General features: G+C 31.0%; 6 protein-coding genes across 6 annotated transcripts; 1 reads left to right on the forward strand and 5 right to left on the reverse strand.

The window, feature by feature from the left end:
* Positions 1–920: 920 nt before the first annotated feature.
* On the reverse strand, positions 921–3,492 carry LOC148226309 (UDP-glycosyltransferase UGT5-like). The gene is made up of 7 exons (XM_088203271.1): positions 3,202–3,492; positions 3,049–3,127; positions 2,584–2,971; positions 2,316–2,520; positions 2,030–2,249; positions 1,749–1,965; positions 921–1,692 (listed from the first exon to the last, which is right to left on the reverse strand). The coding sequence occupies exons 1-7, from the start codon at positions 3,358–3,360 to the stop codon at positions 1,425–1,427; spliced, it is 1,536 nt and encodes a 511-aa protein (XP_088059397.1). The 5' UTR covers positions 3,361–3,492; the 3' UTR covers positions 921–1,424.
* A 2,809-nt stretch (positions 3,493–6,301) lies between these two features.
* LOC148226310 (UDP-glycosyltransferase UGT5-like) lies at positions 6,302–8,826 on the reverse strand. Its single transcript, XM_088203270.1, has 8 exons — positions 8,548–8,826; positions 8,378–8,453; positions 8,125–8,311; positions 7,639–7,833; positions 7,373–7,577; positions 7,094–7,313; positions 6,799–7,018; positions 6,302–6,732 (listed from the first exon to the last, which is right to left on the reverse strand). The coding sequence occupies exons 1-8, from the start codon at positions 8,704–8,706 to the stop codon at positions 6,453–6,455; spliced, it is 1,542 nt and encodes a 513-aa protein (XP_088059396.1). The 5' UTR covers positions 8,707–8,826; the 3' UTR covers positions 6,302–6,452.
* Positions 8,827–11,246: 2,420 nt separating this feature from the next.
* Positions 11,247–11,894, reverse strand: LOC148226311 (14 kDa phosphohistidine phosphatase-like). The gene is made up of 2 exons (XM_088203272.1): positions 11,654–11,894; positions 11,247–11,587 (listed from the first exon to the last, which is right to left on the reverse strand). Exons 1-2 carry the CDS (start codon positions 11,876–11,878, stop codon positions 11,402–11,404), a joined length of 411 nt encoding a protein of 136 aa, XP_088059398.1. The 5' UTR covers positions 11,879–11,894; the 3' UTR covers positions 11,247–11,401.
* Positions 11,895–15,402: 3,508 nt separating this feature from the next.
* On the reverse strand, positions 15,403–17,850 carry LOC148226312 (uncharacterized). Its single transcript, XM_088203273.1, has 4 exons — positions 17,750–17,850; positions 17,630–17,679; positions 17,505–17,559; positions 15,403–17,433 (listed from the first exon to the last, which is right to left on the reverse strand). The coding sequence occupies exons 1-4, from the start codon at positions 17,775–17,777 to the stop codon at positions 16,340–16,342; spliced, it is 1,227 nt and encodes a 408-aa protein (XP_088059399.1). The 5' UTR covers positions 17,778–17,850; the 3' UTR covers positions 15,403–16,339.
* Positions 17,851–18,985: 1,135 nt separating this feature from the next.
* On the forward strand, positions 18,986–21,006 carry Rip11 (Rab11 interacting protein). Its single transcript, XM_088203466.1, has one exon. It carries the CDS (start codon positions 19,065–19,067, stop codon positions 20,514–20,516), a length of 1,452 nt encoding a protein of 483 aa, XP_088059592.1. The 5' UTR covers positions 18,986–19,064; the 3' UTR covers positions 20,517–21,006.
* LOC148226314 (protein KRTCAP2 homolog) lies at positions 20,869–21,728 on the reverse strand. Its single transcript, XM_088203467.1, has 4 exons — positions 21,620–21,728; positions 21,386–21,540; positions 21,183–21,310; positions 20,869–21,124 (listed from the first exon to the last, which is right to left on the reverse strand). Exons 1-4 carry the CDS (start codon positions 21,621–21,623, stop codon positions 21,016–21,018), a joined length of 396 nt encoding a protein of 131 aa, XP_088059593.1. The 5' UTR covers positions 21,624–21,728; the 3' UTR covers positions 20,869–21,015.
* Positions 21,729–23,816: the final 2,088 nt, after the last annotated feature.

Here is a 23,816-nt window from a genome sequence, read left to right on the forward strand (position 1 = left end):
ATTTTTTTGTTGAATAATTAATAATGGAAATCATGATTACTCATACACTTAATACAACTTAATCAATTACTTTTAAGTTTACTGATTGACTTTTTACCACATAACCTCCTTCAGCAAGCCATTAATAACACAATAATCAATGACAGATATCAACAAGACAAGAGCAACATCTAGTAGATATTGCGATTGAGGGTTATTGCTTGGATGGACTTATCTGGCATCTTAGGATATTCTCAATTAATTCAGCGTAGCTTTGCTGATCTATTGCATACTTCAAGTTGCAAGCGAAGTGATAGTTCTGTGGTCAAGTTACGCATGAAAGTGATTACGGAAATAATTCAATTCAATGGTAGCGTCTCGGTTTTATAGTGCAACGTCTCTTCCAGTCCTTGATCCTTTGAACAATGCAGATGAAACTAGGTAGAATCTTTGTTTTTATTTCAATACACATATTACCAGTAGTAGTTGATTGTAGTTTCAGCAACAATGGTTATACTCGAGAATGTGACCTGCTCAGCGGCGATATTGTTAAAGTACGGTCTAGCGGCTTAAGTGCAAATTCTTTTGCTTTGACACTATTGATACGGCGCAGCTGCTCTATTGTTGTAATTACACAACTATTGTGGGTGGTCCCAACATGTTATTTTTTTCATAAAATTTTATGCTGCGCGGCTATATAAATTTTGTAATTTTATTACAATAACTTTAAAAATGTTTTTCACCTCTTTTTCCGAATGGCTTTCCTTTTTGGAAACATGAAAGTATCCACGCTGGTATCAGGCTAAGACTAAAAAAATATTAGTCTACAATTTCTTGTGAGTGTGAATAGCACTGCTTAAATATTATTAATTATTATTCAATAACTTTTATTATGAAGTTTCTGTTAGTGTTTTATATGTAACATCTTAAAATCAATATTATGAATACGAATTTTATTGTTTTCCAAAATAGTTGACATTCTAAAATCGCAATGAACATTATATTTTTAAAACGCATTTAGTTTTACATGTGTTTTAATTATTTAATAAATTATTCGAGTACTAATAATATGTTTATTATTATGTAATTAATTATTCGAAGCAAATAGTAAAAGTATAATTTAATTACATAACTCTTCATACTAGGTGTTATATTAGCAGAGAATATAATTAGTATATGTTATTTTATTCACAATCATTTTTACGAGTTAGTCGAAGCATAATTCTAAATCATATTTGATTGCCTGCTTTCTTATCTAACCGACATAATTTTTTGGGTGAAATAATGCATAAATAATGTCATGATAGTTCATACATTATGTACGATTATAACGTTCATGTAAAAAACATCTATACATACATACATTATGTTCACGATATTATACACTTTAACTTTATATAAAATCAAATATTTGCGATGATAAATATATTAAATAGTAACAATAATTAATTAGTTTTGAGTTTATTGCTTGACTTTTTACAACACATTTTCTTACAGCAAGCCTTCAATAACATGATAATTAACGAAATAGATATAATAATGACGAGAGCAACGTCTAGTAAATATTGCGAGTATCTGGGAAGACTAGGAGGTAATAGATGTTTAGCGCCTTTCGTTCGAATCACATGTTCTATCTGAAATCCTACCAAATCGCGTGGTTTCATAGGTCTATCGTGGTACAATAAACTTAATTCTTTCGAAGTTTGCATGTATCTAAAAAAAATTAATATTATAATTTATCTTACATTAAATTCATTAGTTTGACTTACTTTTTATTTGTCAATAACTCTTTAAGGATTGCTTCGAAAGATTCAGTTATGTCATGATACGGTAAGAACAATCCTTGCCCTCGTTCCATCGAAGCTTTTGCATTCAAATACTGATCACCGTACACTGGTATCATCAAGAGAGGCACTCCAAAATGAGTCGCTTCAGTAATACTCAGCAAACCGCCATGAGATATGAACAGTTTTACATTCGGATGTGCTATAAAAAAATAACATACAATTGTAGCAAACGATTTATAAAACAATACCATTCATAAGATCACCTAAAATTCCCGTTTGAGGCATCCATTTCTTAATGATGACATTTTTAGGCTTATCGGGTAAGTCTTCTTCAAACTTCCACAAAACTGTCTGTTTAATAGATCCGAGAACTTTCAAAAGTGTTTGTTTTACTTCTGCGTTCATCTCGCTGCTCTTTAGATTACTTCCCATACTGAAGAAGACGACGCCTTCGTCTGCATTGTCTATTATGTTTTTTAAATCCTGTTAATGAATTCAAAAATGTTTATAGAAATATTATAATTACTATATAGAAATATAGATACATACTTCTGGTAGAGGATCAGGGTCGGTTATATGATATCCGCCAATTTCTATAGCATTCGGAAGAAGTGGTCTTACTACTCCTACAGAAGGATGAGAGTTTATTAAGGTCGTCGATATAACACTCTTTATGTCACTATAAGGAACTTCTTGCGACTCTTTTGGAAATTGTTTTTTATAATAAAACTCTTGCTTCGGTTCGAGCAATGCCCTTAAAATAGTTTTCGATTATAAAACATATAAATAAAATAAAGAACAAGATAGTTATACCTACCAATTAAATACTTCAAAGATTAACGTTGCAAGAGTATTCATAACTCTCTGCCATAAGTTCATGTTAGTCGAAAAACGTGTAAAAAGAAATGGCACTGTTGCTGTGGCTGGTGGAGTATCGGTTAAAATGGTCAAAGATGGCCACATATTAAGAGGTGAAAGGACAATCGTAGGACATTTAAACTTTACGCCTAAACCCAAAAGATAATCATTAATAAAATTCTCTAGAATGAAAGCGTCATATTTAACTGATTTGTCGTTGAATAGTTGTTGCACTTCATTATTGCTTAGTAATGCTTCGCCTAGCATTTCAACGAAAAAATTCAAAAATCCCAGTGAGAATATGGGCGATCTGTCAGCTAGCGAAAATGTAGTGGTATTTTGTTTATCTGCATTAAAGCAATTATTTATTATATTACAAATATTTATATTATATTACATATTCATAGCTACGAATGTATAATACGTGTGTTTGCAACCACTTCTGGTAAACCTATCTCTCGCATGTTAGAGTTCTCATTAGGGAATGGACTGACGAAAGTTACCTATTAAATACACAAAATAGTTGTATAAGAAAATATTTAAATAACACATAAATAAGAAAGTATTATAAAATAACCTTATGTCCTCTTTCGAGAAGTATACTCGTAACTCCTCTGCATAAATTATTATGACTTTTAGATGGTGCCGGACAAACCATCAATACATTGTATCCAGATGATCCACATATTAAAATGATTATGTTCAATAACACAAATATTTTACACGTTACTTGCATCTTTATTTACTTTATTGTAGGTTAATTTAAACAATAATAGAACTAGATTGACATCAGTTGACCTTCACGCGTAATTGATGTTAACAAGAACTGGAGACTGCGACTCCAATCGTTCATCGTTCAAGAACGACTGCCTACGTAATGATCTAACGGTTATATTATATTGTGGAGTGGATGTATGTTTATAATAATACTGTATTTACGTTATGTAATAACTAGTATCGTGATATAACTTGAAAACAGATACGATTTTTATAGATTACGTTGTACTATGGAATATTTTTGGTATATTTGCTAATATGCTAAAAAGCAAGAAGTATTTTAAAAAAATAATTTAATTGCCATTAGTATTTACAATATATTGTTAAATTATTATTTAAACATTTTTACATATTAGTATAATACATGGGTTCCCAAGCGGTCGATCGCAAATAGAGATTGCAATACCGGTAATGGGGCTAATGGACCTTCGGTATTTAAAAATGAAATACCGGTAGTATCGATATTTTTTTTTTAAATCCATGAATCTTATTTGTTGAAAACGATATCTCCTTAATATATACTCTATGGTGTGTGTAAAAAAATGCGTGGTATGTGTTTATAAAAAAACTCTTTTTCATTAAAAAATAATTTAAAAAAATTTATCACAGTAGTAGGAAAAATGGTTTTGCTGGATTCGTGCTTATCTGTAAATCAAGTGGTTTGATGGCCAACATAAGAACCCTTTTTATGGCTTTTTGTGTATTGTTTGACAATGGTTCTTAGGTAATTTTGCTAATTTTTGCAATCATGTCAATAATGGACTTCTTGCAAACTTTTATGCAAATATGTACCAACTAGATTAGTTAATTAAACATAATGAATACTATATAATTAATTATAAATTATTATGTGTATTATAATTTATAATCAATATTTGTTAATTGCAGCTGGTGCTGAATTTTAATAATTGGGCATTTTTTTAAACACAAATTCGAGTTTATTGCCGTGGTTCGAACCCGCGGCCGTTATGTTACCAGTCTAGACCTTTCGAGCTACGCTATTTCGGCATTAAAAATATATATCACAGATTTATAGTTTGATTGTTTGCCTATATAACAATAAAATATCTAAAAATAAATTACATGAATTGCATCTCTATTATTGGTAATTCATTTTTTATAAAACATTTTTTTCACAAATTTTATTGTATTTCATACAGTATCCTTAAACATGGACAAAAAACGATCTGTCAACCTTATAAGAGGTTATTTTGATGCTGTAATAATATGGTAATTAAAAATAAAATTATATCATCTTCCTTACATTCAATATAACGAATTTTCAGTACACCAAGATTTATTCATTGGTTCCGTGAGCTTAGCTGTATTGAGATTTCACTGTACAATTTTGAATTTATTATAATCTAGCTAAGTTTTAAACCTATTCATAAATGATATACAATATTTAGATTTATCATTAAATATCTAAGTTTCAATATAACGATAAAATCTAACGTTTCAAATCTAATAAATAATATAAAATGTTTTCTTCTGGAAATATTTAGTCAAGTTGTAAACCTATTTTCAAATGAATTGAAAATGTTAAGTAGTTTTTTATAGATGAACCATTTTGTCTATCATTGAAAATCCTAAATAGTAATGTCCAATTTGAACCATTAACTTTTAAAAAATATTTTTAAAAAATCAGAACGAAGCAAAAATTATATTTAAAACCCAAAAAGTTGAGCACACTCGCTAGCTTCAATGGATTATTAATGTATTGTAATATTTAAAAATCATTCTAGTAATTAATGCACAATGGATTATTAATGTATTGTATTATTTAAAAACCACACAATGGGACTTATTATTGATTGCACAGTATTACTGCTTAACAGAATTTGTTTGATAATATTAGCTCTTCTTGAATAAGATACGTTTTTTCTGATAAAGCGTTTCTCAATATGAAGAAACAACAATAAAAAAACAGCGATGCAAAAAGCAATGCTAAAATAGATTCTATTGTGAACGGCATAAAAACATGCCTGTTCAATTTGTGCTCTGATTCGAGCAGGTAATGAAACCTAAAATTCCATTGTTTTCGGAAATACGCAACCCATAACAAGTCTACATTTTAAATACAGGTAGGAACACTCATATTTAAAAATTATATTTCGTGTTTAATGCATGTTTATTAACAAATAGGCTCATCCCGTGTCTGAAATACACGGAAGTTAACGGTATAAGAGCAAGAAATGAAACCACAAATCCATAGTTGCCGGACATACGCAACCCATAACATGTTCACCCATCTCGCTTCCGAACTTTACGGACGTCAACGGTATAAGAACGGGCGGAAAACTTGCTCTTGAGATCTTGTTTATAACAAATAATTAATAAAACCCTAATTCTGTGTTATATTGTCATATACGTAGTTACCATATATAGTACCGTATTATTTATACCAAAAAATCAAAGTTATTCATATTATTTAAATTATTTTATAAGGAATGGGGTTCAGGGAAATTGATTTTTTCCCACCTAGTAAGGAAATAAACTTAAGATGTATTATATGTTGGTGCATATGTGCATATTTTTCTGAAATACACAATAACGAGAAATTAAAATCGTGACTTTAATCTACAATCTCATGAGCACAGCTGGCTAGGTGTGATAACAATCTAACAGTGTGTTTATAGAAATAACCTTTTTATCGAATAAAATATTACGTAATTTGATATAATTGATATAATGATCGAAAAACGTGATGCATTTTTATCGCTATGAATGTTTTCTATTAAAAACGAGTCACCTAATAAAATAATATATTTTTGTATATCAAATTTATTATATAAAAATATCATTATAAAGAATCTTTGGATTGTTTTTATAAATTAAAATCGAAATTAAATTTAATAACAATAAAAATAATTCACAGCATAACTACATATTATGTTTGCCAATACGGTTACTGTTATTGATAAAATATCTCCTGGTGATATACATACATTTTAATATCAGATAGTATATTAGTTAAATCAAGATTTCTATTATATAATAATTAATATATAATATGTTTATTTTTTACTAATATCGCAGATAAGTACGCTATTAATTATGTTTCAATTTATTATCTATTTTATTTTTATCTTTCCTGCAACATATTATTTTACAGCAGTATATCAAAACAGACAGGAATAATAAACACGGCGTTATTATAACAGCAAATACGTCCAAGAGCAACAAAGAATATTTAGGCAATTTTGGAGGTGATAGATGTTTGGCGCCCTTCGTCCTGATTGCGTGCTCCACATAAAATCCTGCCAAATCTCGTGGTTTCATTGGTCTATCGTGGAATACTGCCTGAAGATGCTTTGCCGTATCCATATATCTTAAATTAATTAAAATATAAGCTTTTATCTGATAATACAATTATGAAAAATACATTTATACTAACTTATTGTTTGAGAGTGTCTCTTTCAAAGCCCATTGAAACGACTCATCAGTCACGTTTTCGAATTTCAGGTAAATCCCTTGATTTCTGTTAGTGACTTCAATGGCGTTGTGATGTTGATCGCCAAACACTGGTATTAGTAGCATAGGTTTTCCGAAATGGGTAGCTTCTGTACAACTTAGTAAACCTCCATGTGAGATAAACAACTTCACATTGGGATGATCTAAGCCAAGAATTATATTATCTATACATGTTATACTATCTATACATGTTATTATAAAATAATAAATAATTTTACCTAATATTCCAGTCTGTGGCAGCCAGCTTCTTATTATTACATTTTTAGGTTTCTCCGGTAGATCTACTTCAAATTTCCACAAAACAGTTTCTTTAACTGAAGCTAAACCTTTCAATAGTGTTTTTCTCATGCTTAAACTCATATCACTACTTTTAACATTGCTGCCCATGCTGAAGAATATTACCCCTTCCTTCGACGAATCTAATATTTGCTTGATGTCCTATAAAATTAATTGTAATTTAAAACACATTTAAAACAAATAATGCAAATGTGTATTACATCTGGAAGAGCTTCTGGTTCTTTGATATGATATCCACCAATTTCTACAGTGTTCGGTAGTAATGGTCTTACGACGCCTATAGACGGATGTGTATTCACTAACGTGGTCACTATGGCATTTTTTAACTCATTGTAAGGTACCCGCTTCGATTCTTTTGGAAAATATTGTTGATACAAATTATCATTTAATGGATCTAAAAATAATCTAGAAGCATTCGTAGTTGTGGTAAATATAAAATAACTATAAAAGGACAGATTTGACATACATTCCTGCTGCTTGCTCCAAGGTATGAATTAACGTATTTAAAGTACGTTGCCAAATATTCATGCTCGTTGAATATCCAGTAAATAGATTCGGAACTGTTGCTATTGAAAGTGGGGTATCGATTTGAAGTGCAACACTTGCTAATAAAGTTACTGGTGATAGTAAAATTAATGGACAATCGTATCGAGCACTAAACCTGCAAAAACAACAAATAAAAAACTTATAATTTTATATTGTGAATACAGATTGTTCTTCGTCACATTTTAAATATCTTTGTCATTTAATGTCATCAATGATGAAAGCTAAATAATTAATTATGATTTATATTAAAAGTACAGTTCGGATCGATCACCAAATAAAGTTTTCTAAAGATAAATAAAATGCGTGGAATAATGTCAGAAAATATATAAGGAAAAAATAAGGTAGATAAATTCGAAGATTCGCCACTGTTAATTTTTATATAAATGAAAATAAAGCTTAAGCTTACCCCAACATATAGTCATTCATAACATATTCCAAGACTATAGCGTCAAATTGTTCTGAGTCGTCATTTAAGAATTTTTGTATTTCTGCACCTTTAAAAAATGTTTCCGCCATTCCCAGAGTAAATTTATTAATTTTTTTAAGCATTTCTAGTTTAGACGCATTTAGCATTGCAAGTGGGTTCAAAAAATCTGAAAATATAATTATTTAAAACTAGGATATTTTAGATTTAACAATAGTAATTAAAAAATACATACTTTCGAAATTCGTCACATCAAAGCCAATTTCCCGACACCCTGAATTAATTCTGGGATATGGATTTAAAAACGTAACCTAGGTATTGATTTATGCTATTATTAATACATTTATATATATATATATATATATATTTATATAATATTTTAATATTTTTATTACAATGATATACCTCATGTCCGCGTTCTATCAAAATATCAGCAATGCCTTTACATAAATTATGATGACTTCTGATTGGAGCAGGACATACGACGAGTATTTTATATCCCGTCGTAAAATAACATAGTGATAGCAAACCTAATGCTATAATACTTGCTTTTGAAAGATACATAATTGTATATTGCACTCAAATTTTTTTTTTATTTATATCATTTGTAACACATATGTGTGTATATGTAACACCAGCAGAATACGTCTTATCTTGTTAGGTACTGACGATGAACTGGACATGTGACTAAGAGCTAAATGTAATTATCTTGTGCTCGTTTGATTATGACTATGACTTAATATTTTCAAGAATATGCACTGGAATCAGGGAGCAATATTTACTAAGGAAATCTCGTGCAAATATGTCTTATTTATTTACTAACTGTCAGAGCTTCCACTATAAATTTGTCAGTATAAACAATCTTAAAGTTGACAACTATATTTTTTTCTAATGAGTTTAACGTATACACAAGCTTAATACATATCATATTTTGATCAACTAATACAAGACTTATCTCTAATAATGTTTTCCAGTGAATATGCATCTAAAAAGTTGTATGTGGATTAAGAAGAACCGTCCACGTATATAAATATAATGCATATTTGCACATCTATATTGAGATAAGGGAAAAATAGCAAACAATAGATTATTCTTACTGTTGCATTTGATTCGTGTGTTAAAATCACCGGTTGTAGATAAGTATTATTTATAAGTATAATCCAACCGCTTCAGATGAGTGTGTAGGAAAGATATCATAAAAGTTTGGACGCTTTGAAAGATACTGCTATAAACACAGAAATGTAGTTAAAGCTTAATTCAAGGAAAACTGGGATTTATTCTAATTTATGTTTCTATATTCTTTCGTCGTAAGGACGTCATTTCAGCTTTTTCCAGGGGGAGGCAAAAGTTGGCTAGTTGGTTATCTTTTCTTAATATTTCGATTTCATTAAGATTCGAGAGAGGGGGGAACACTCTTTCCTGCCCCCACTAAATGACGTTCCTATTTCTAAATAAGGACTTTATATTTTAATCCTAATCTAGTTCTAATCTTTCTATTTTATTCTAATCCATGTCAAAAGTAATAAGATCGCCGTGAAAACGCTCGGTTATCAAGCGTCCATATGAAGACTTTTTATGACATAATAACGACTTATTTTATTGCTTTTAACGTGAATTTTTGACTTCTGAAAAGGAATAATTGTTTTTGCGCCCTCCTATTCACCAAAATTCAGTTTGAATATACTTTGACCGATACTCTCATATCAGAAATCTTAAATTCAATTTATCTCCAACTATATGCAGACAAAAACATATTTCGCCGACAGGGAGGAGTTCAGTGCGTTATCAAAGAGTACGTTCCACAGTATCGTCACTAATAAACAAATTATTAATATATAGCGTAATACTGAAGCCGATCTGATTCTGGACTTACGGTATACAGTCGTGGGGTATTGCCAGCACCTCAAATATTGATATTATAGACAGATTCCATGCCAAATAACTAAGAATGATTATAGACGCATCATATTGTGGTGGTTTATTTATTTATTCATTTTGGCCAAAACTTGGCGGCACTCTGGTAACACTGACGGCGGCGGAGGCAAGCACATTCTTTTGGTGGACCTCAACAGGAAGACAAAGGCCGATGGTTCTTCGTCCACCGTTCACTCGCATATATTAGAATGTAACATAATTTGTAAACTATTATAAACTCTCAATGAAAATACTACTGCAGCGACTAAATCTGTGTATAAATTCCACCCGTCCGCCAAAATATCATACGACTCGATAAAGAATGAAATTTATAGATATCACGTTAAATACATAAATAGACTGGGGAGTCATCCTAACCAGCTAGCTGCAAAACTTATCAAACATAGAAACCGCATAAGATAATTGAGAAATGTACAATAAACGGATCTTGCAATAAGTTGACTTTGGGAAATATGCATCTAATGAGCTTTTCCCCCCCACAAGCTATTTCTATATTTTATAGTTTGTTTAAATTTATTTAACGGAAACAATATTTTTTTATTTTTGGAATAGTTGCCATTTTAATACAAGATGTCATAGATCAGGCTGGCTAACAAACTTAACTATGTCTATTTTACAAAAAAATTATGTAAAACTGTTTAAAACTTCGGCAGTTATCATATTCTCGAAAACCGTTACATTCCGTATACATACATACATGACAAATAATCATACTACTCAAATTCTTTAGTTATCATTAAGCCAATTTATCTGCGTTTTATATTAATTGCGTAGTAAGGACTCGCAAATCATGTGGTTTTTTTCATGCAGTAAGCCCAAATGTATGTACGTAGATAAAAATTGTAATCAGGCTTTATTACTCAATTGACCAAATAATTATAGTTGTGTCTTGTACAATTTGACTTTGAATATATAAATAATTATAACTCGATGATTTAGGATGGTTGCCAAAGTACATATTTTTTAAATTTTACAAGCTAAATCAATTATTTACTTCAAATATTATAAATCAGATAGCAATTATAATTTATATATTATTCAGTGATAAAAGTATTCCATTAAAGTAAATTGACGATTAGAATCATAATCAGAATTTTCAGGATAAAAATAAGGCTTAGTGAAATTAGTTGCCCTACATATGCACATTCGTATTAAAAAAAGTATTCAGATACAATTAAACAAGATGTTTATTATTATAAAAAATGCTTACAAAATATTAATTTAAATAAATAATGTTAAGTCAATTCATTTTAATACATTTTTTATTACGCCTCTTCCTTCAAATTAATAAAACCAATCCAAATCTAAATATTTATGAAAGCCTTCAGTCTAGCGCACATACGACATAATCAGGATAAAACTTCTTCATTATCTCAGCGCCTATAGTATGGTCGGCTTTTCCGAAACCAAGAGATTTTCCATGAAGTTCTAGCAACTTTCTATCCGGATAATGGTTAATCCAACCACCTCCGGGACAATCACAATTATAACCCTTTAACTTATCGGACACCTGTAAATAAAAAATTAAGTTAAGGTAAACTCAAAAATTAATTAAAATTAAATGTTAAAAACATACCCTGTCTAAAATATCTTGGTGATATTCACAATCTTTATATCCTCTGACGAGGGTTATAGGTGAAGCGCTGTTTTTGCTAGTTACTGTGACGAGAATATATTTAAAAGTCCCCCTTTCGGTGATATCGACTGGCGGAATACTATCCATATTAACTGTCAGATTGCGTACACCAGGCAAGAAAGTGTAGAAGAGAGGCCGATATAACCTTAAAGTTAATGTTGCCATAACAAAAATATATAAAATGGTAACCGGGTTTAATCACTGCCGGCACTTGCAATTGGCACAATAGTCTTGAACAGCGCTTTCCAAAATAAAATGTACTCTCGAACATAAAAATGCAAAATCTCTCATCTCTGCATATTTTTTTTACTCAGAGTTCAAACAGTTCTATTCCAGATTATCCACTAAATGCAATAAATATTTTGGTGACGGGAGGTGACGGGAGGTGACGGGTGGCAATTAGACACAGATTTTACCGTTGCAGTAACTTTTGTATTGACGATTTCTAGTTGCATGTTATTTTACAAGTGTGAGTGGAAGGTGCGAGGCATGCACCGGTGTCCAAAACCAGAGTACCGCCAAGTTTTGGCCATAATAAATCTAAATAAATAAATATAAATAGGCCCCCTACGCCATGTGAACCTGAAGGTTGCATAATTCCATTTGAAATTTAGGGGTTTACGGATGTAATAACAATATTTAATAAATCGTTAATCGAGTATATAATAAATCGTTAAAAATAAAAGTATGGGGACCGATTTAAAAAATTTGTTATGGCCAAAATTGGTCGGCATTTGAGTAGCACTGGCGTTGCAATTTTCTCTCTACACGGCCAATCTTCTGGGCGCTCGGACGCATCGTCTCGCATCCGCCCTTTTACCATGTAAACAGCTCATATCTTCAATAAAAATACTACTGCAGCGGCTCAACCTGTGTCTAATTGCCACCCGTCACCATCAACCGTCCCTAAAAAAGTATAAACTGTTTAATTTGAGAAAATCTTCGATTAGGATATCTCATGAAGTTATAAATTTTTTGAAATATACTTTTATATGTTTTATTTCTTCGTAGAACTTTTAGCAAGATTTTAAGAAATTGTTTAAATTTTACTGAAAATTCGAGTCCATTAACATGTACGTATACAAACGCAATACCGCCATAACGGCCGCTGATATAAGCCTTCTACATGAAACACTCTTTTTTTTTATTAAATTAATAATTTAGTTGAAAAACAATTATTTAGTTCGCAGGCCGGCCAAAAAATGCGGATCACCAGTTGGACAGCGCTGGTCTCGAAGAGAAATATAATAAATAATTGTTGTAAATAAAATGGAAGATGCTTAATATTTTTTCTAGATTTCCTTATTTTTCGTTTTTAAAGTTTTATTTTATTACTATGACTGCTAAAGTATTTCTTTTAAAATCATATCTGTGCTAAAATGTAGCCTGTATTCAAAAACTATTTACTGAGTTAATTCAGGTATGTACTTCATTGTAGTTAATCACTTTCACAAAATCACTTTATAAACATTACTAATATATTTTATCAAGATTATTTTAATAAAAAATATTAATATTGCATTATTTGTATATATTTATTTTGTAAATATATTTATTTATGTGATAAGATTTACTGCCAAATTGCAATTTTTTTAAATCTTCCGGACGGTAGATGTATTAGGTTGTTTCATATAAAGAATATTTTTAAGGGATGTCATGTTCTTTATTTTTAGACTCATATGAATTATAGTCTCGATAAAAGATTTATGTGTCCTTTTTCTTACGAATTTAAACTGAAACATTACAAATATCCATTTGTAATTTTGAGATGGTACTGTTAATCAGAAAACTGTAAGATTGCCTCGAAACATTTCATAATAGCGAAGATTAAGAAACACTATTGCAGAATTCAGAAACGGACACTCGTAGCTAACTTAGAAGTTTCTTTTGCAGCCGTTTTGTGACATCTGGATGCTATATGAACAGTGAAAAAAAAAAATGAAGAAATGGATACCGCACGAACTCACCGAAAGGGAAAAACATCATCGTTGGAAAGTCTGTTCTTCGTTATTTCTCAAAAAAAAACATTTCTTGAAATTAATCGAGAATATGCAATCCAAAATGAATTATCTACGATATCCAGAAGAGATCAATGACAATGACAGTGAAGAAGCTCCAAAACATGCTTTGAAACAAAGATTGCACCCGAAAAAAACTAGGGACAATATAGTGGTATTATGAGAGAATTATTCATCGACCGTTCTTAAATTAGGCGAGACATTACAGCGTAATCTTATTGTAGGAATATTATAAGTATTATAAAAAATTAACCACAAAACATTTGATGTTGATAAACAAAGCGATATTGCTACATCTTAATGCAAGACATCATACGTACTTAATTTCAGTATAAAATTAAATAAATTATGCCTTACCCCTATATCGTCTTCTCTTATAGAATATAATTTTTTGAACCATTTAGACTTGTGTCTTTGAAATACGAAATTCAATAATCAGTGAACATTATAAGCCATTGACGACTTCACAACCTTTAAAAATGAGGATTTTTCTAAACTATTTCCTTTATTGTTAAATCGTAGACAAAATACTATTTCTGCAAATGAAGCATATTCTGATTATTAAAATTATAGGTAAAAAATATAGTGTTTTATATTTCACTGAAAAATTGGCCACTTAAAATAATAATAAACACATCCAGAAATATATTTCTGAATATTATCATCTCCTTCGAAGTAGACAGTAATACTGCAGAAGGCACTAGTATAATATTATTCGTGAAATATTAGTAGAAACTGTATTTAATTCGCTGTCAATATTGTATTCAATTCAAAGTAACCCATTAAAATATTGGTTGTAATGCTGATTATCTAAACAATTTAGCATGGTTCTAAAATTCAAATTATGTAAAATTTAACTTAAAATTATAAAAACTTAAGCAAAACTATTTTTTAAAATTAATAAACAATCAATGCATAACACAATATTTTTGACATATAAAATACATATTTACTTAAATACTAGTGGTATAGTCGGTATAGTATGAACCCTAATGTTTTCAATTTCTATTGTGTCCAAGAGATTGGCTCATGTGATTATTATATAATAAAGTTCAGATTGATTATGACATATTAGGGTTTTCTTGATTTTCCTTATCTTACGGATGCATAGTGACATCTATTGATTTTAAGCTGTAATAATAGTCTATAATAAATAAAATATATATCATTGATTTACAGATTTCATTCTGGTGTTTCACCACTTAAATACAGGTGTTACTTGTGTTTACGCCTGTCATAAATGGCAAGATTTACGATAAATTACGTAAAATAATTTATTAATATGGACAAGCAATATACAGATAAAAATATATAACTATATTTATAATATACACTTATATTAATTATAGAAGAGAAGTAATTATTTTATGATATAAAAATAGATGTATATAATACATTTTACCCAAGAGTGTGACACTGACCTTTAGGCGAAGAAAAAACAAAGAAATTACTTCAATTGATAAGAATACCTTTCCACCAGAATTATGTAAACTGACGTATCATTTTGATCTAGGTTTTTGAATTTTTAAACATAAACGCACTACGAACAATTTATTTTGCATCTTATTTAAAGATAAGCAAATATGACGTATAAAATCATATATCTTCAGTCAAAAAAGCATAAAAAAATTAGGTATTTTAATTATATTATAAAATAAAAGTTCATTGGTATTGTATAACAATGATATATTTAACATTATAAAATATAGAACATAATTAATTCATCTTGAATCTCATAAATAAACTTACGATTATATTTTTATTAATTAACAATTTATTTATTTCAGTAAAGTAGATATAAAAAATATCATTTTAGTATTGTATTTGGGATTTGTTTCTAGAACTAAACTAAAGATCAACCAGCCTTAAACGCTTTTAGGAATTTCAATTTACAGAAAGTATATTCAATATGTATATCAAGGGTAGCCAGCTTAAGATAAAAAGTATACATGTTTACAGTTCTAAGAATTTTATTGTTATTTAGTCAGCATGCATGTGTTATAATAAGTGACATGCTTATAGTTGATTAAAAATATCAGTCATTAAATTTGCTCCAGTCATTCGCTAGCTATACTTTTATAAATATGTGATTTTTGAAGTCATAAAAGTCACATTTAATTAACAAAGACCAACCATTTTCTATTTATGTATAGATCATACAAATCAACAAGTAACAATAGTTAAATTGACAAATTTAAATATAATACCATTGAAATTTTGTCAGACCTGAAATGGGAATTACTACAACATTCAACTTATTCGCCTGAATGACCAGCGCTATTTGATTTTCACCTGTTTCAAGAAGTTAAAAAAACAATGCGGGCCATTATTTCTTAATGTAGTGAATAGAAGGATAAATAGTACTCCACAAAAGTTCTCCTAAGCATGTCTAAAAAAACATGGTATGGTTTATATTTAAAAATGTAGCAATGAATGAGTAATGAGAAATCTATGGGAAAATTTCTAGAATTTCGTAAAGATTCCTCAATAGTTTTGAATACTAAAAATTATTCATAAGAAATATGAATCCATATTAGATATAAAACAATAATTAATACCTAAGGTTATGGAATACAAGAGATGTTTAAGATTTTTGTGCTTTTCCAAATCAGTTAGGAAAGCTACTATGCAATTTTCTAATATGCACTACAAGGTGTGATTTAGTTTTAAACGCTTTTCCACACTTGTCACATTCAAAGTGATTAAACTCACCATGAATAGTTCTACAATGACGAAGAAGGTAGAATTCAGATTTGAATGCTCTTCCACATTTATCACATTTAGTTTCATAAGAATAATTGTGCATATTTTTATCATGATATAAAAGGTATCGTTTAGTTTTAAACTCTTTTCCACATGCGTCACATTTAAAGTCGTTAGTTTTAGAGTGGATGTTCCTGTTGTGATCTAAAAGGTGATATTTAGTTTGAAATGGTTTTCTACAAATTTCACAGTGAAAGTTATGAGAATCGCTATGAATATTCATGTGCCTAGTAAGATAGCGTTTAATTTTAAATTGTTTTCCACACTTTTCGCATTTAAAATCTTTAGAATCTTTGTGGATATTTCTCTTATGGTTTAGAAGATGATACCTAGTTTTGAATATCTTTCCACATTCCTCGCAATTAAAGTCACTAGGATAATTATGAATAATTATATTGTGCCTTTCAAGGTATCGATTATTTTTAAAGCTTTTTCCACATTCTTTACATTGAAAATCACTCGATTCATTATGAACATTTCTACCATGATCTAAAAGGTAATATTTCGATTGGAATGCCTTTCCGCATTTATCGCAACGAAAATCACAAGAATCACTATGAACAATCATATGCCTAGTAAGATAACGTTTTATTTTAAACTGTTTTCCACATTTATCACATTCATAGTTTGATTTATCGTGGACAGTTTTGTTGTGAATATTTCTATAATGATCTAAAAGGTAATATTTGGATTGGAATGCTTTTCCACACTTACTGCAGCAAAGTTCGCTTGATTCGTTGTGCATTATCATATGTCTAGAAAGGTAGCGTTTAGTTTTAAACCATCTTTCGCACCGATCGCACTGAAAATTATTTGAATTTTCTTGATTTTGATCTACAGAATGCTCGATTTCTAATTCAGATTGCAGCATATATGGATGAAGTGTGGTGACTGAAGATGATTCAATATGTTGTATATTATCTTTAACATCATGCAACTCTGAAAAGGTCATTATTTTGATTATTATATATTTGTTTTAAATTTAACTATTTACGTATAATTTTTCTAACCTATCTCCAACATGTCATTTTCTTGATGAAAATCACCTTCTCCATCATTCTCTTGCTGTATTACAAAAAAACTTCTATAAGTTTCATTATATTTATATTCTTATCTACTTTTATATTTTGTTTACCTTTATAATTGGCGTTACAGTCAAAGTTTCAATTTCATCTTCGCTAATTTCTAAAATATGATTTTAATACGAGTTCAATATATGTGTTTTATTGATTATAAATTTATCGGGAAAACTTACCTGTTTTAATTAATTTTGTTAATGACATCGTTGTTTTTTATTTAGAAAAATATTTCTATCAAAACCGGATTGCTTGACAGTTCACACGCTAGTAATTTTTGGTCAAAACAATACGTCTGACGGTCCATGCTCAAATCATATGTTTTTCAGGCGGAATTTTTAAATAAAGTTAAAAAAGCTTTATTTGTAAAATAATTAAATGTAAGAACATTCAAATGTCGGCGCCATGTTCAGGAACCAGATTGTTACGAACCTGTTTTGATTTTTTATGCGTTTGCTCCTATCGTTTGCGAAAGTGGCTCGTTAAGCTCGTGAAAACTTCATTAAATCGTCAATAAAACATTACTGCAGCAGCTCAATCTATGTTTAATTGCCACTCATCACCATTCCGTCGCCAAAACATTAAATTAATTACAAGGCTTCTGCGACCATGCCCACGCTGCGTCATATGTGGAGATTATTTACCAACAAGCCGCACAAAAAAGAACGGGATCACCGAAGCAACATGTGCACTCTGCAAAGGGAACCACTCAGCAAATTATAAAGCATTGTTTTTTGCGATTTTATATTGGTCAAAATTCGGTTAAGATAGGTTTCATTTGAAGCTTACTTATTACAAGTCGTAAATCCTAGTTTTTTTACTGCTGATTTTATTGCTTTTGAAGTTCTAAGCAGGGACTCCTTAATTTTGGCCATAAAAATACATGCCATTTACTGAAATAGGAATTCTAATGATATTGAAATATTAAAAAACGATTACTGACTGGGCAACTTTTACCCTCCCCCTGGAAAAAGCTGAAATGTCGTCCCTGCGAGATAAACGACGATGACAACAAAAATTAACTTTATGATAATTGGACTATCTCATATTCGCTACTGCTTCGTATTGTGTATAAAATTAAAAATAATATTTGTTAATTATATCTGCGCCACACTCACAAATCTTTAACAACGTTTTGGAACATAAAAACGTTTTTTGCCTATTGTGACGCATTAAGGTAACCTGTCAGATAAATAAATGTAGTAAAACGTAGTTGGATACTTTCTCAGACATTAAGGCCAAAAGCAGAAGAAATGTTTAAAGCATTGATTTCTGAGCGTGGCGCTGATATAATTGAATAGTAATAATTATGTTTATTATTGATTTTAGCGTTTATTGTTTTGCTACGTTGCCATGTTGCCATGCGCAACAACAGTTATTTCATAATGACAGTTGGCAACACTGCGGTATGTGACACATCTGGTGGGATCGTCGCATTGTTATCATAATACCCAGTCGGTTTTATCGTCCCGTCTCCGAACCCGAATTCCGAAGATGTGGAGCCCCACGCACGTGCAGGTGACCGTCCAGCGCGCGAGAGGCCTCCTCATCAAAGGGAAGAACGGCACGAACGACTGCTTCGTCACCATCGGGTTGGGCAAGGAGAAATTCCAGACTTCCGTGAAGGAGAAATGCCACGATTCGGCCGACTGGCGCGAAGAATGCGACCTTCCGATACCGTCCCAGGGCAACAGGGCCGAGGTGGTCCTCACCGTGTTCCACAGAAACTTCGTCGCCGACCAGTTTCTGGGACAGGTATCCGTACCGTTATCCGACTACGACGTTTATGAGACGCCCAGAAACAAGTGGCACAAGCTAGAGAACAAGCCCGGTAAGGATAACGCCAAAACTCGCGGAGAGCTAGAGGTCAAAATAGGATTCACGGTCAAAGAAGGGAGCCTCAACGATTTGAGCAAGAAGGAGAAGCACAAATCTTCGATGGGGCATCTTTCGCTGGTAGCTCAAAACGTCGGAGGCAGCCTTTTGAGCATCGGCAGCTTCGAAAAACGCAAAGGTATTAAAAAATTCGCTAAAAACTTGGGCGCTAAAATGAATCCAATCAAGAAAGAAAAAAAGATCGATTCGGCATCTTTGGGCGGAAGCTCCAGCAGCATCAACAACAGCAAGTCTTCGGTCGGAAGTCCTTTTTATACGCCGTCCAAACAGAGCGTGGGAGAAGCCGATCCGGGCGTCATAAGCGAAGACGAGGACGAATTCACCTTCGATTACCTATCTCACAAGAGCTCGGGTAGCTCTTTGAACGTCAACAACAACAGCACTCTACCGAGAACCAACAAATTCGTTCCGTCCCCCGTTAACGCCTCTTTAGAAAATCTCGGCGGAGGCGAACTGTTGAGACGCTCGACCAGCAGCGGAGTCATAGCTCCGGAAAAATCTCCACCTCCCAAACCCGTCCGTCTCGGTCTAGACGACATCACCCGAGCGCCAAAAATAGTAATAAACAACCCCAAAGAATCGGACGAGTGGTCTCAAAAATTATACAAAGGAAAAGTTCAAAGCCAATTATTAATAGAAAAAGAAAGAAGTCCATCGCTCAACAACAATAAGAGTATCGAGAACCTATCCAGTAAAAACGATAGTCCCAAGTTCTTTAAAAAACTCGGCGGCAAAGATAAACACAAAAACAAGAATAATCTGGGCGAGAGGATCATAATCGGAGAAGAGAGAATCGTCGAAGAAGTCAAGAGCAATCAAGCGTATAATAAAATACCAAAGGAGACGGTCAAAGAGCTCGAGTTCAAGACTAAAGAAGAGCTGATTGTGCAGCTGTGGGCGGCGCAGAACGACATCGAAAACCAAAAGAAGAAAGTCAAGGATTTAGAGAATTATTTAGACGAGCTGTTGCTCAGAGTCATGGAGACGACTCCGAGAATCCTTCAAAATCCCTATTCCATCAAAAACGGGGTTTACATTAAACACAAATGATCTTTCTCAATTGTTGAAATTTCTCCATTCCATTTCTTAAATTGTCGATTGTTAATAGATTAATGATTTATTATTATTTTATGATATTGATTAACTGCTATCATATCACAGTTGTAAAATGTATGCGTGTAATAAATACAGGGTATTTTAACAATAAATTAAATACAATACCCGTTCAAAACAATACGTAAAATACTTATTTATTAATCATATTACTACTTATAAACAAATGTACTCATGTGATTTTGATTGCGAATGCCTTATTAGATTTATATAACCTGTGAAAACATATTTTTTAATAATTTTGACATTATTTATATATTCTAACAAGTTATGAAATGAAAATAAAATGTATATTTTAATATTTATTAAGAATGAAAATATATATATATATATATGTATAAAATTTGTGACATTGATTTGTATACAATGTGAAAAAAATATATTAGAAAAAATTAAAACATTTTTCATTAAAACAAATAATTAAAAATAAGAACGTCTATTTGTGACCTTTCTTCTTCAGTGGAACGTTTTGTTGGATCGGCACTGTATGCTCTTTCTGAGATATTCGGTTTATGTAGTATAGAGCGACGAAAGAAAAGATCAAACTGAAAATGAAACATTGTATATAACGTGCTTAAAAATAAAAATTCTGAAGAGTATTACCATGTTGTGACACAGACGCGGTGGACTGTCCCTGCTGCAAACATAGATAAGAACAAGCACAATAGTACTTCTACATATTTCAATTGTGACGTTTTTCCAAAGGTAATTGTTTCTAAATTTCCAACGGCCTATTGGTACGGTACAAATGTTAGTATTATAAATGAATATATGCATAAATTTCGACTATATATTGAGTTGAATACCGTCAGTATTAGCATGAATAGTATCGATCCTACGTATCCGCCGAAGATGATATTCATTTGAGACGATGCAAACCACGTTTTGTAAACTTGCATCCCAGAAAATACAAGTGTAGCGAATACCACTGATAGTATGAACGAAGTTCCGACGGAGACGGCTAGAATATAATAAAATAAGTTTGCATTGCAATAGATTTTGCAATATTTTTCAGTATAATTTATAGCATTAAGCAATACCCATTGTATCTGACAGCAAAGAATCAACCGGCAATCGACACGTCTAAAGCGACTTTTTTTTAATTTCTCACGGTCTTAACATGTGCTACTATGTGCGACCATGAACGAATTTATATGTTTTCATATAATCGATTAGGTAGTATTTTATAAATAAATAATTTTAACACAAATTAATTAATTACAACTTTCAAAAATACATTAATTTTATTATTAATAAAAAAAATGTAGGATGTAATAGGGTTGACTGATTTTGTTTTGCAGAAATAGGATTATATTTAGACTAGCTAGTTTTTATGCTTTCAACTTAAATATTAGTCGACAGATTTTTAGCGATGGGTGGCAATTAGACAAAGATTGAGCCGCTTCAGTAGTATTTTATTGTGATATACAGTTATTTACATGGTGAGTAAAATAAACAAGGCGGGCGCAGGACGTCACGCGCCCGAGCGACCGAAGATTACTAGTCGAGAAAATAACCATCACGCCAGTGCTGTTTTGGCCATAACAAATCTAGGCTCCCACATTTTTTAATTTATACAAAATTTTGAATATTGAAAATTTTAAATTAGTTTTTCAAAAATATCTACTTTCTGCTCACATAGATGAGCAAATTAATATTCTTTTTGCATGAATTTTTTATTGTTTCACATTGTATTTTTGAAAAATTAGGTTTGAAGAATGGTATTCGGCGAGAGTATTATATTGAAATTGAGTTATGTATATCACTTTTCAACATAACATGCCTTGTTGCAGTGATGCAGTACTAAATTAAACAGCGCTGGGGTGCTAGTTATGTTTATTGATTTTATTCCTCTCCTCTTTCTTATATATTAGGTTCTCTATTCGTAGCATAAAAAAATGTAAAAATTAAGAGTAATATGCATGTCTTATACATCAATATCTTCAATTTGCCGCCAAAAAAGAATCGGTTATCGCACGCTTAGTAACTCACCGTTAGCTGTTGTAGTCCGACCTTCATCGTTTTCAAACTAGTAAGGTCCATTGATGCCGGCTGACCACAATGCGCACCAAACAGTCACTATTGGGCATGTAATGCTCTTTTGTGAACCACATGAGGATTTTCCTTGCTCCGTATGCAAAATGTTGCTTATTAACATACTCAGGTTGGTGGAAACTTACTTACGGTACTTTGTCAACTTAGATTGTTTTACGGTCTTTTCAGTATTTGAGTAACGTTTTAATTTCATTAATAACAGATGGTTTTATATTTCTCCATCATGAAAGTCACTTTTATCTGCTTCAAATTAATGTCACCGTTGTTTGTTTTTATCGTTATTGCCATAAAATAAACAAGTTAGAAATTAATGTTAGTAGCAGTTTCTTCGTTTGCACAAAAAAAATTAGCCATTAAACAAATTTTGCACATGGAAAAATATTGAAGGGTCATTTTAAACACATACAAGCATAACGTTGCTGCAACTATGTCATGTTACGTGAACCTCGGCGAAAATTATACTTGCAGAATATCCCTTTATTTTACCCTTTCGTATTAAGGGTTAACTGGCTTTTCAAATCGAAAAATAATAGTACGCCAATATGTAAGGACAAAATACGAAGAAGATATTGTAATTTAATATCCTCAGATTGCATTTATACAAACACTTCTTAATGATGGTGTATTTTTTGTAGTAAAATCCTAAATAATCTTGTTTGAGGTGCATATCGATGGTATAATTAAATGTTTATACAATAATATAAAAAATATATTTTGTGTCGCTTGCGTATACGCGCTTATACGTTTGTACGCGCTTTCTTGGGTTGAATAGCATAAGAATATTATGAAAAGAAATCAATGTCTTACGCGGAGAGTTCTACTAATACTCCGCATTTGTACCGTTAGCCACTTAATATTGATAACCTAGAAACCCTTTATTGTTGCAGTGGTATAAAGTAATTGTTTATTGATTGAGCCTCATTTTAATATATATTTATGAAGTATTAGTATTACAAACGCAAGCACGCAAGTACAAAAAAATAATTATTTAAATATAAAACTGGAGCGAAAATAGCAGTATTTATAAAATGAACCAAATTCAAGTTTAAGTTTATGGTATGAATAAAATCATTTAATTTAATAATTTGTCAATATGCCTAGAAAATAAACTCAAGATCTGGAGAATAAATAAACAATTATGTATACTATTTTGTTATCGCGTTTATTTTTAAATATTATTTA

Source organism: Plectrocnemia conspersa, unplaced genomic scaffold (assembly GCF_051122295.1).
Source record: "Plectrocnemia conspersa isolate PC_06_02 unplaced genomic scaffold, ASM5112229v1 ptg000014l, whole genome shotgun sequence".
NCBI classification, from domain to species: domain Eukaryota; kingdom Metazoa; phylum Arthropoda; class Insecta; order Trichoptera; family Polycentropodidae; genus Plectrocnemia; species Plectrocnemia conspersa.

Bases quoted from the DNA above. Each gene is read 5' to 3' on its own strand.
- LOC148226309 (XM_088203271.1), bottom strand. From the start codon at position 3,360: ATGCAAGTAACGTGTAAAATATTTGTGTTATTGAACATAATCATTTTA. The intron at 2,250-2,315 runs GTATGTATCTAT...ATTCATTAACAG, and splicing joins ACCCTGATCCTCTACCAGAA to GATTTAAAAAACATAATAGA. The intron at 1,693-1,748 runs GTAAGTCAAACT...AATTTTTTTTAG, and splicing joins GAGTTATTGACAAATAAAAA to ATACATGCAAACTTCGAAAG.
- LOC148226310 (XM_088203270.1), bottom strand. From the start codon at position 8,706: ATGTATCTTTCAAAAGCAAGTATTATAGCATTAGGTTTGCTATCACTA. The intron at 7,834-8,124 runs GTAAGCTTAAGC...TTGTTTTTGCAG, and splicing joins ATGAATGACTATATGTTGGG to GTTTAGTGCTCGATACGATT. The intron at 7,019-7,093 runs GTAAAATTATTT...TTCTTGGCTTAG, and splicing joins GCCACAGACTGGAATATTAG to ATCATCCCAATGTGAAGTTG.
- LOC148226311 (XM_088203272.1), bottom strand. From the start codon at position 11,878: ATGGCAACATTAACTTTAAGGTTATATCGGCCTCTCTTCTACACTTTC. The intron at 11,588-11,653 runs GTATGTTTTTAA...TTTTATTTACAG, and splicing joins ACCAAGATATTTTAGACAGG to GTGTCCGATAAGTTAAAGGG.
- LOC148226312 (XM_088203273.1), bottom strand. From the start codon at position 17,777: ATGTCATTAACAAAATTAATTAAAACAG. The intron at 17,560-17,629 runs GTAAACAAAATA...TTTGTAATACAG, and splicing joins CTGTAACGCCAATTATAAAG to CAAGAGAATGATGGAGAAGG. The intron at 17,434-17,504 runs GTTAGAAAAATT...TGACCTTTTCAG, and splicing joins AAATGACATGTTGGAGATAG to AGTTGCATGATGTTAAAGAT.
- Rip11 (XM_088203466.1), top strand. From the start codon at position 19,065: ATGTGGAGCCCCACGCACGTGCAGGTGACCGTCCAGCGCGCGAGAGGC.
- LOC148226314 (XM_088203467.1), bottom strand. The intron at 21,311-21,385 runs GTATTCAACTCA...CCGTACCAATAG, and splicing joins TATTCATGCTAATACTGACG to GCCGTTGGAAATTTAGAAAC. The intron at 21,125-21,182 runs GTAATACTCTTC...TTTCATTTTCAG, and splicing joins CGCGTCTGTGTCACAACATG to TTTGATCTTTTCTTTCGTCG.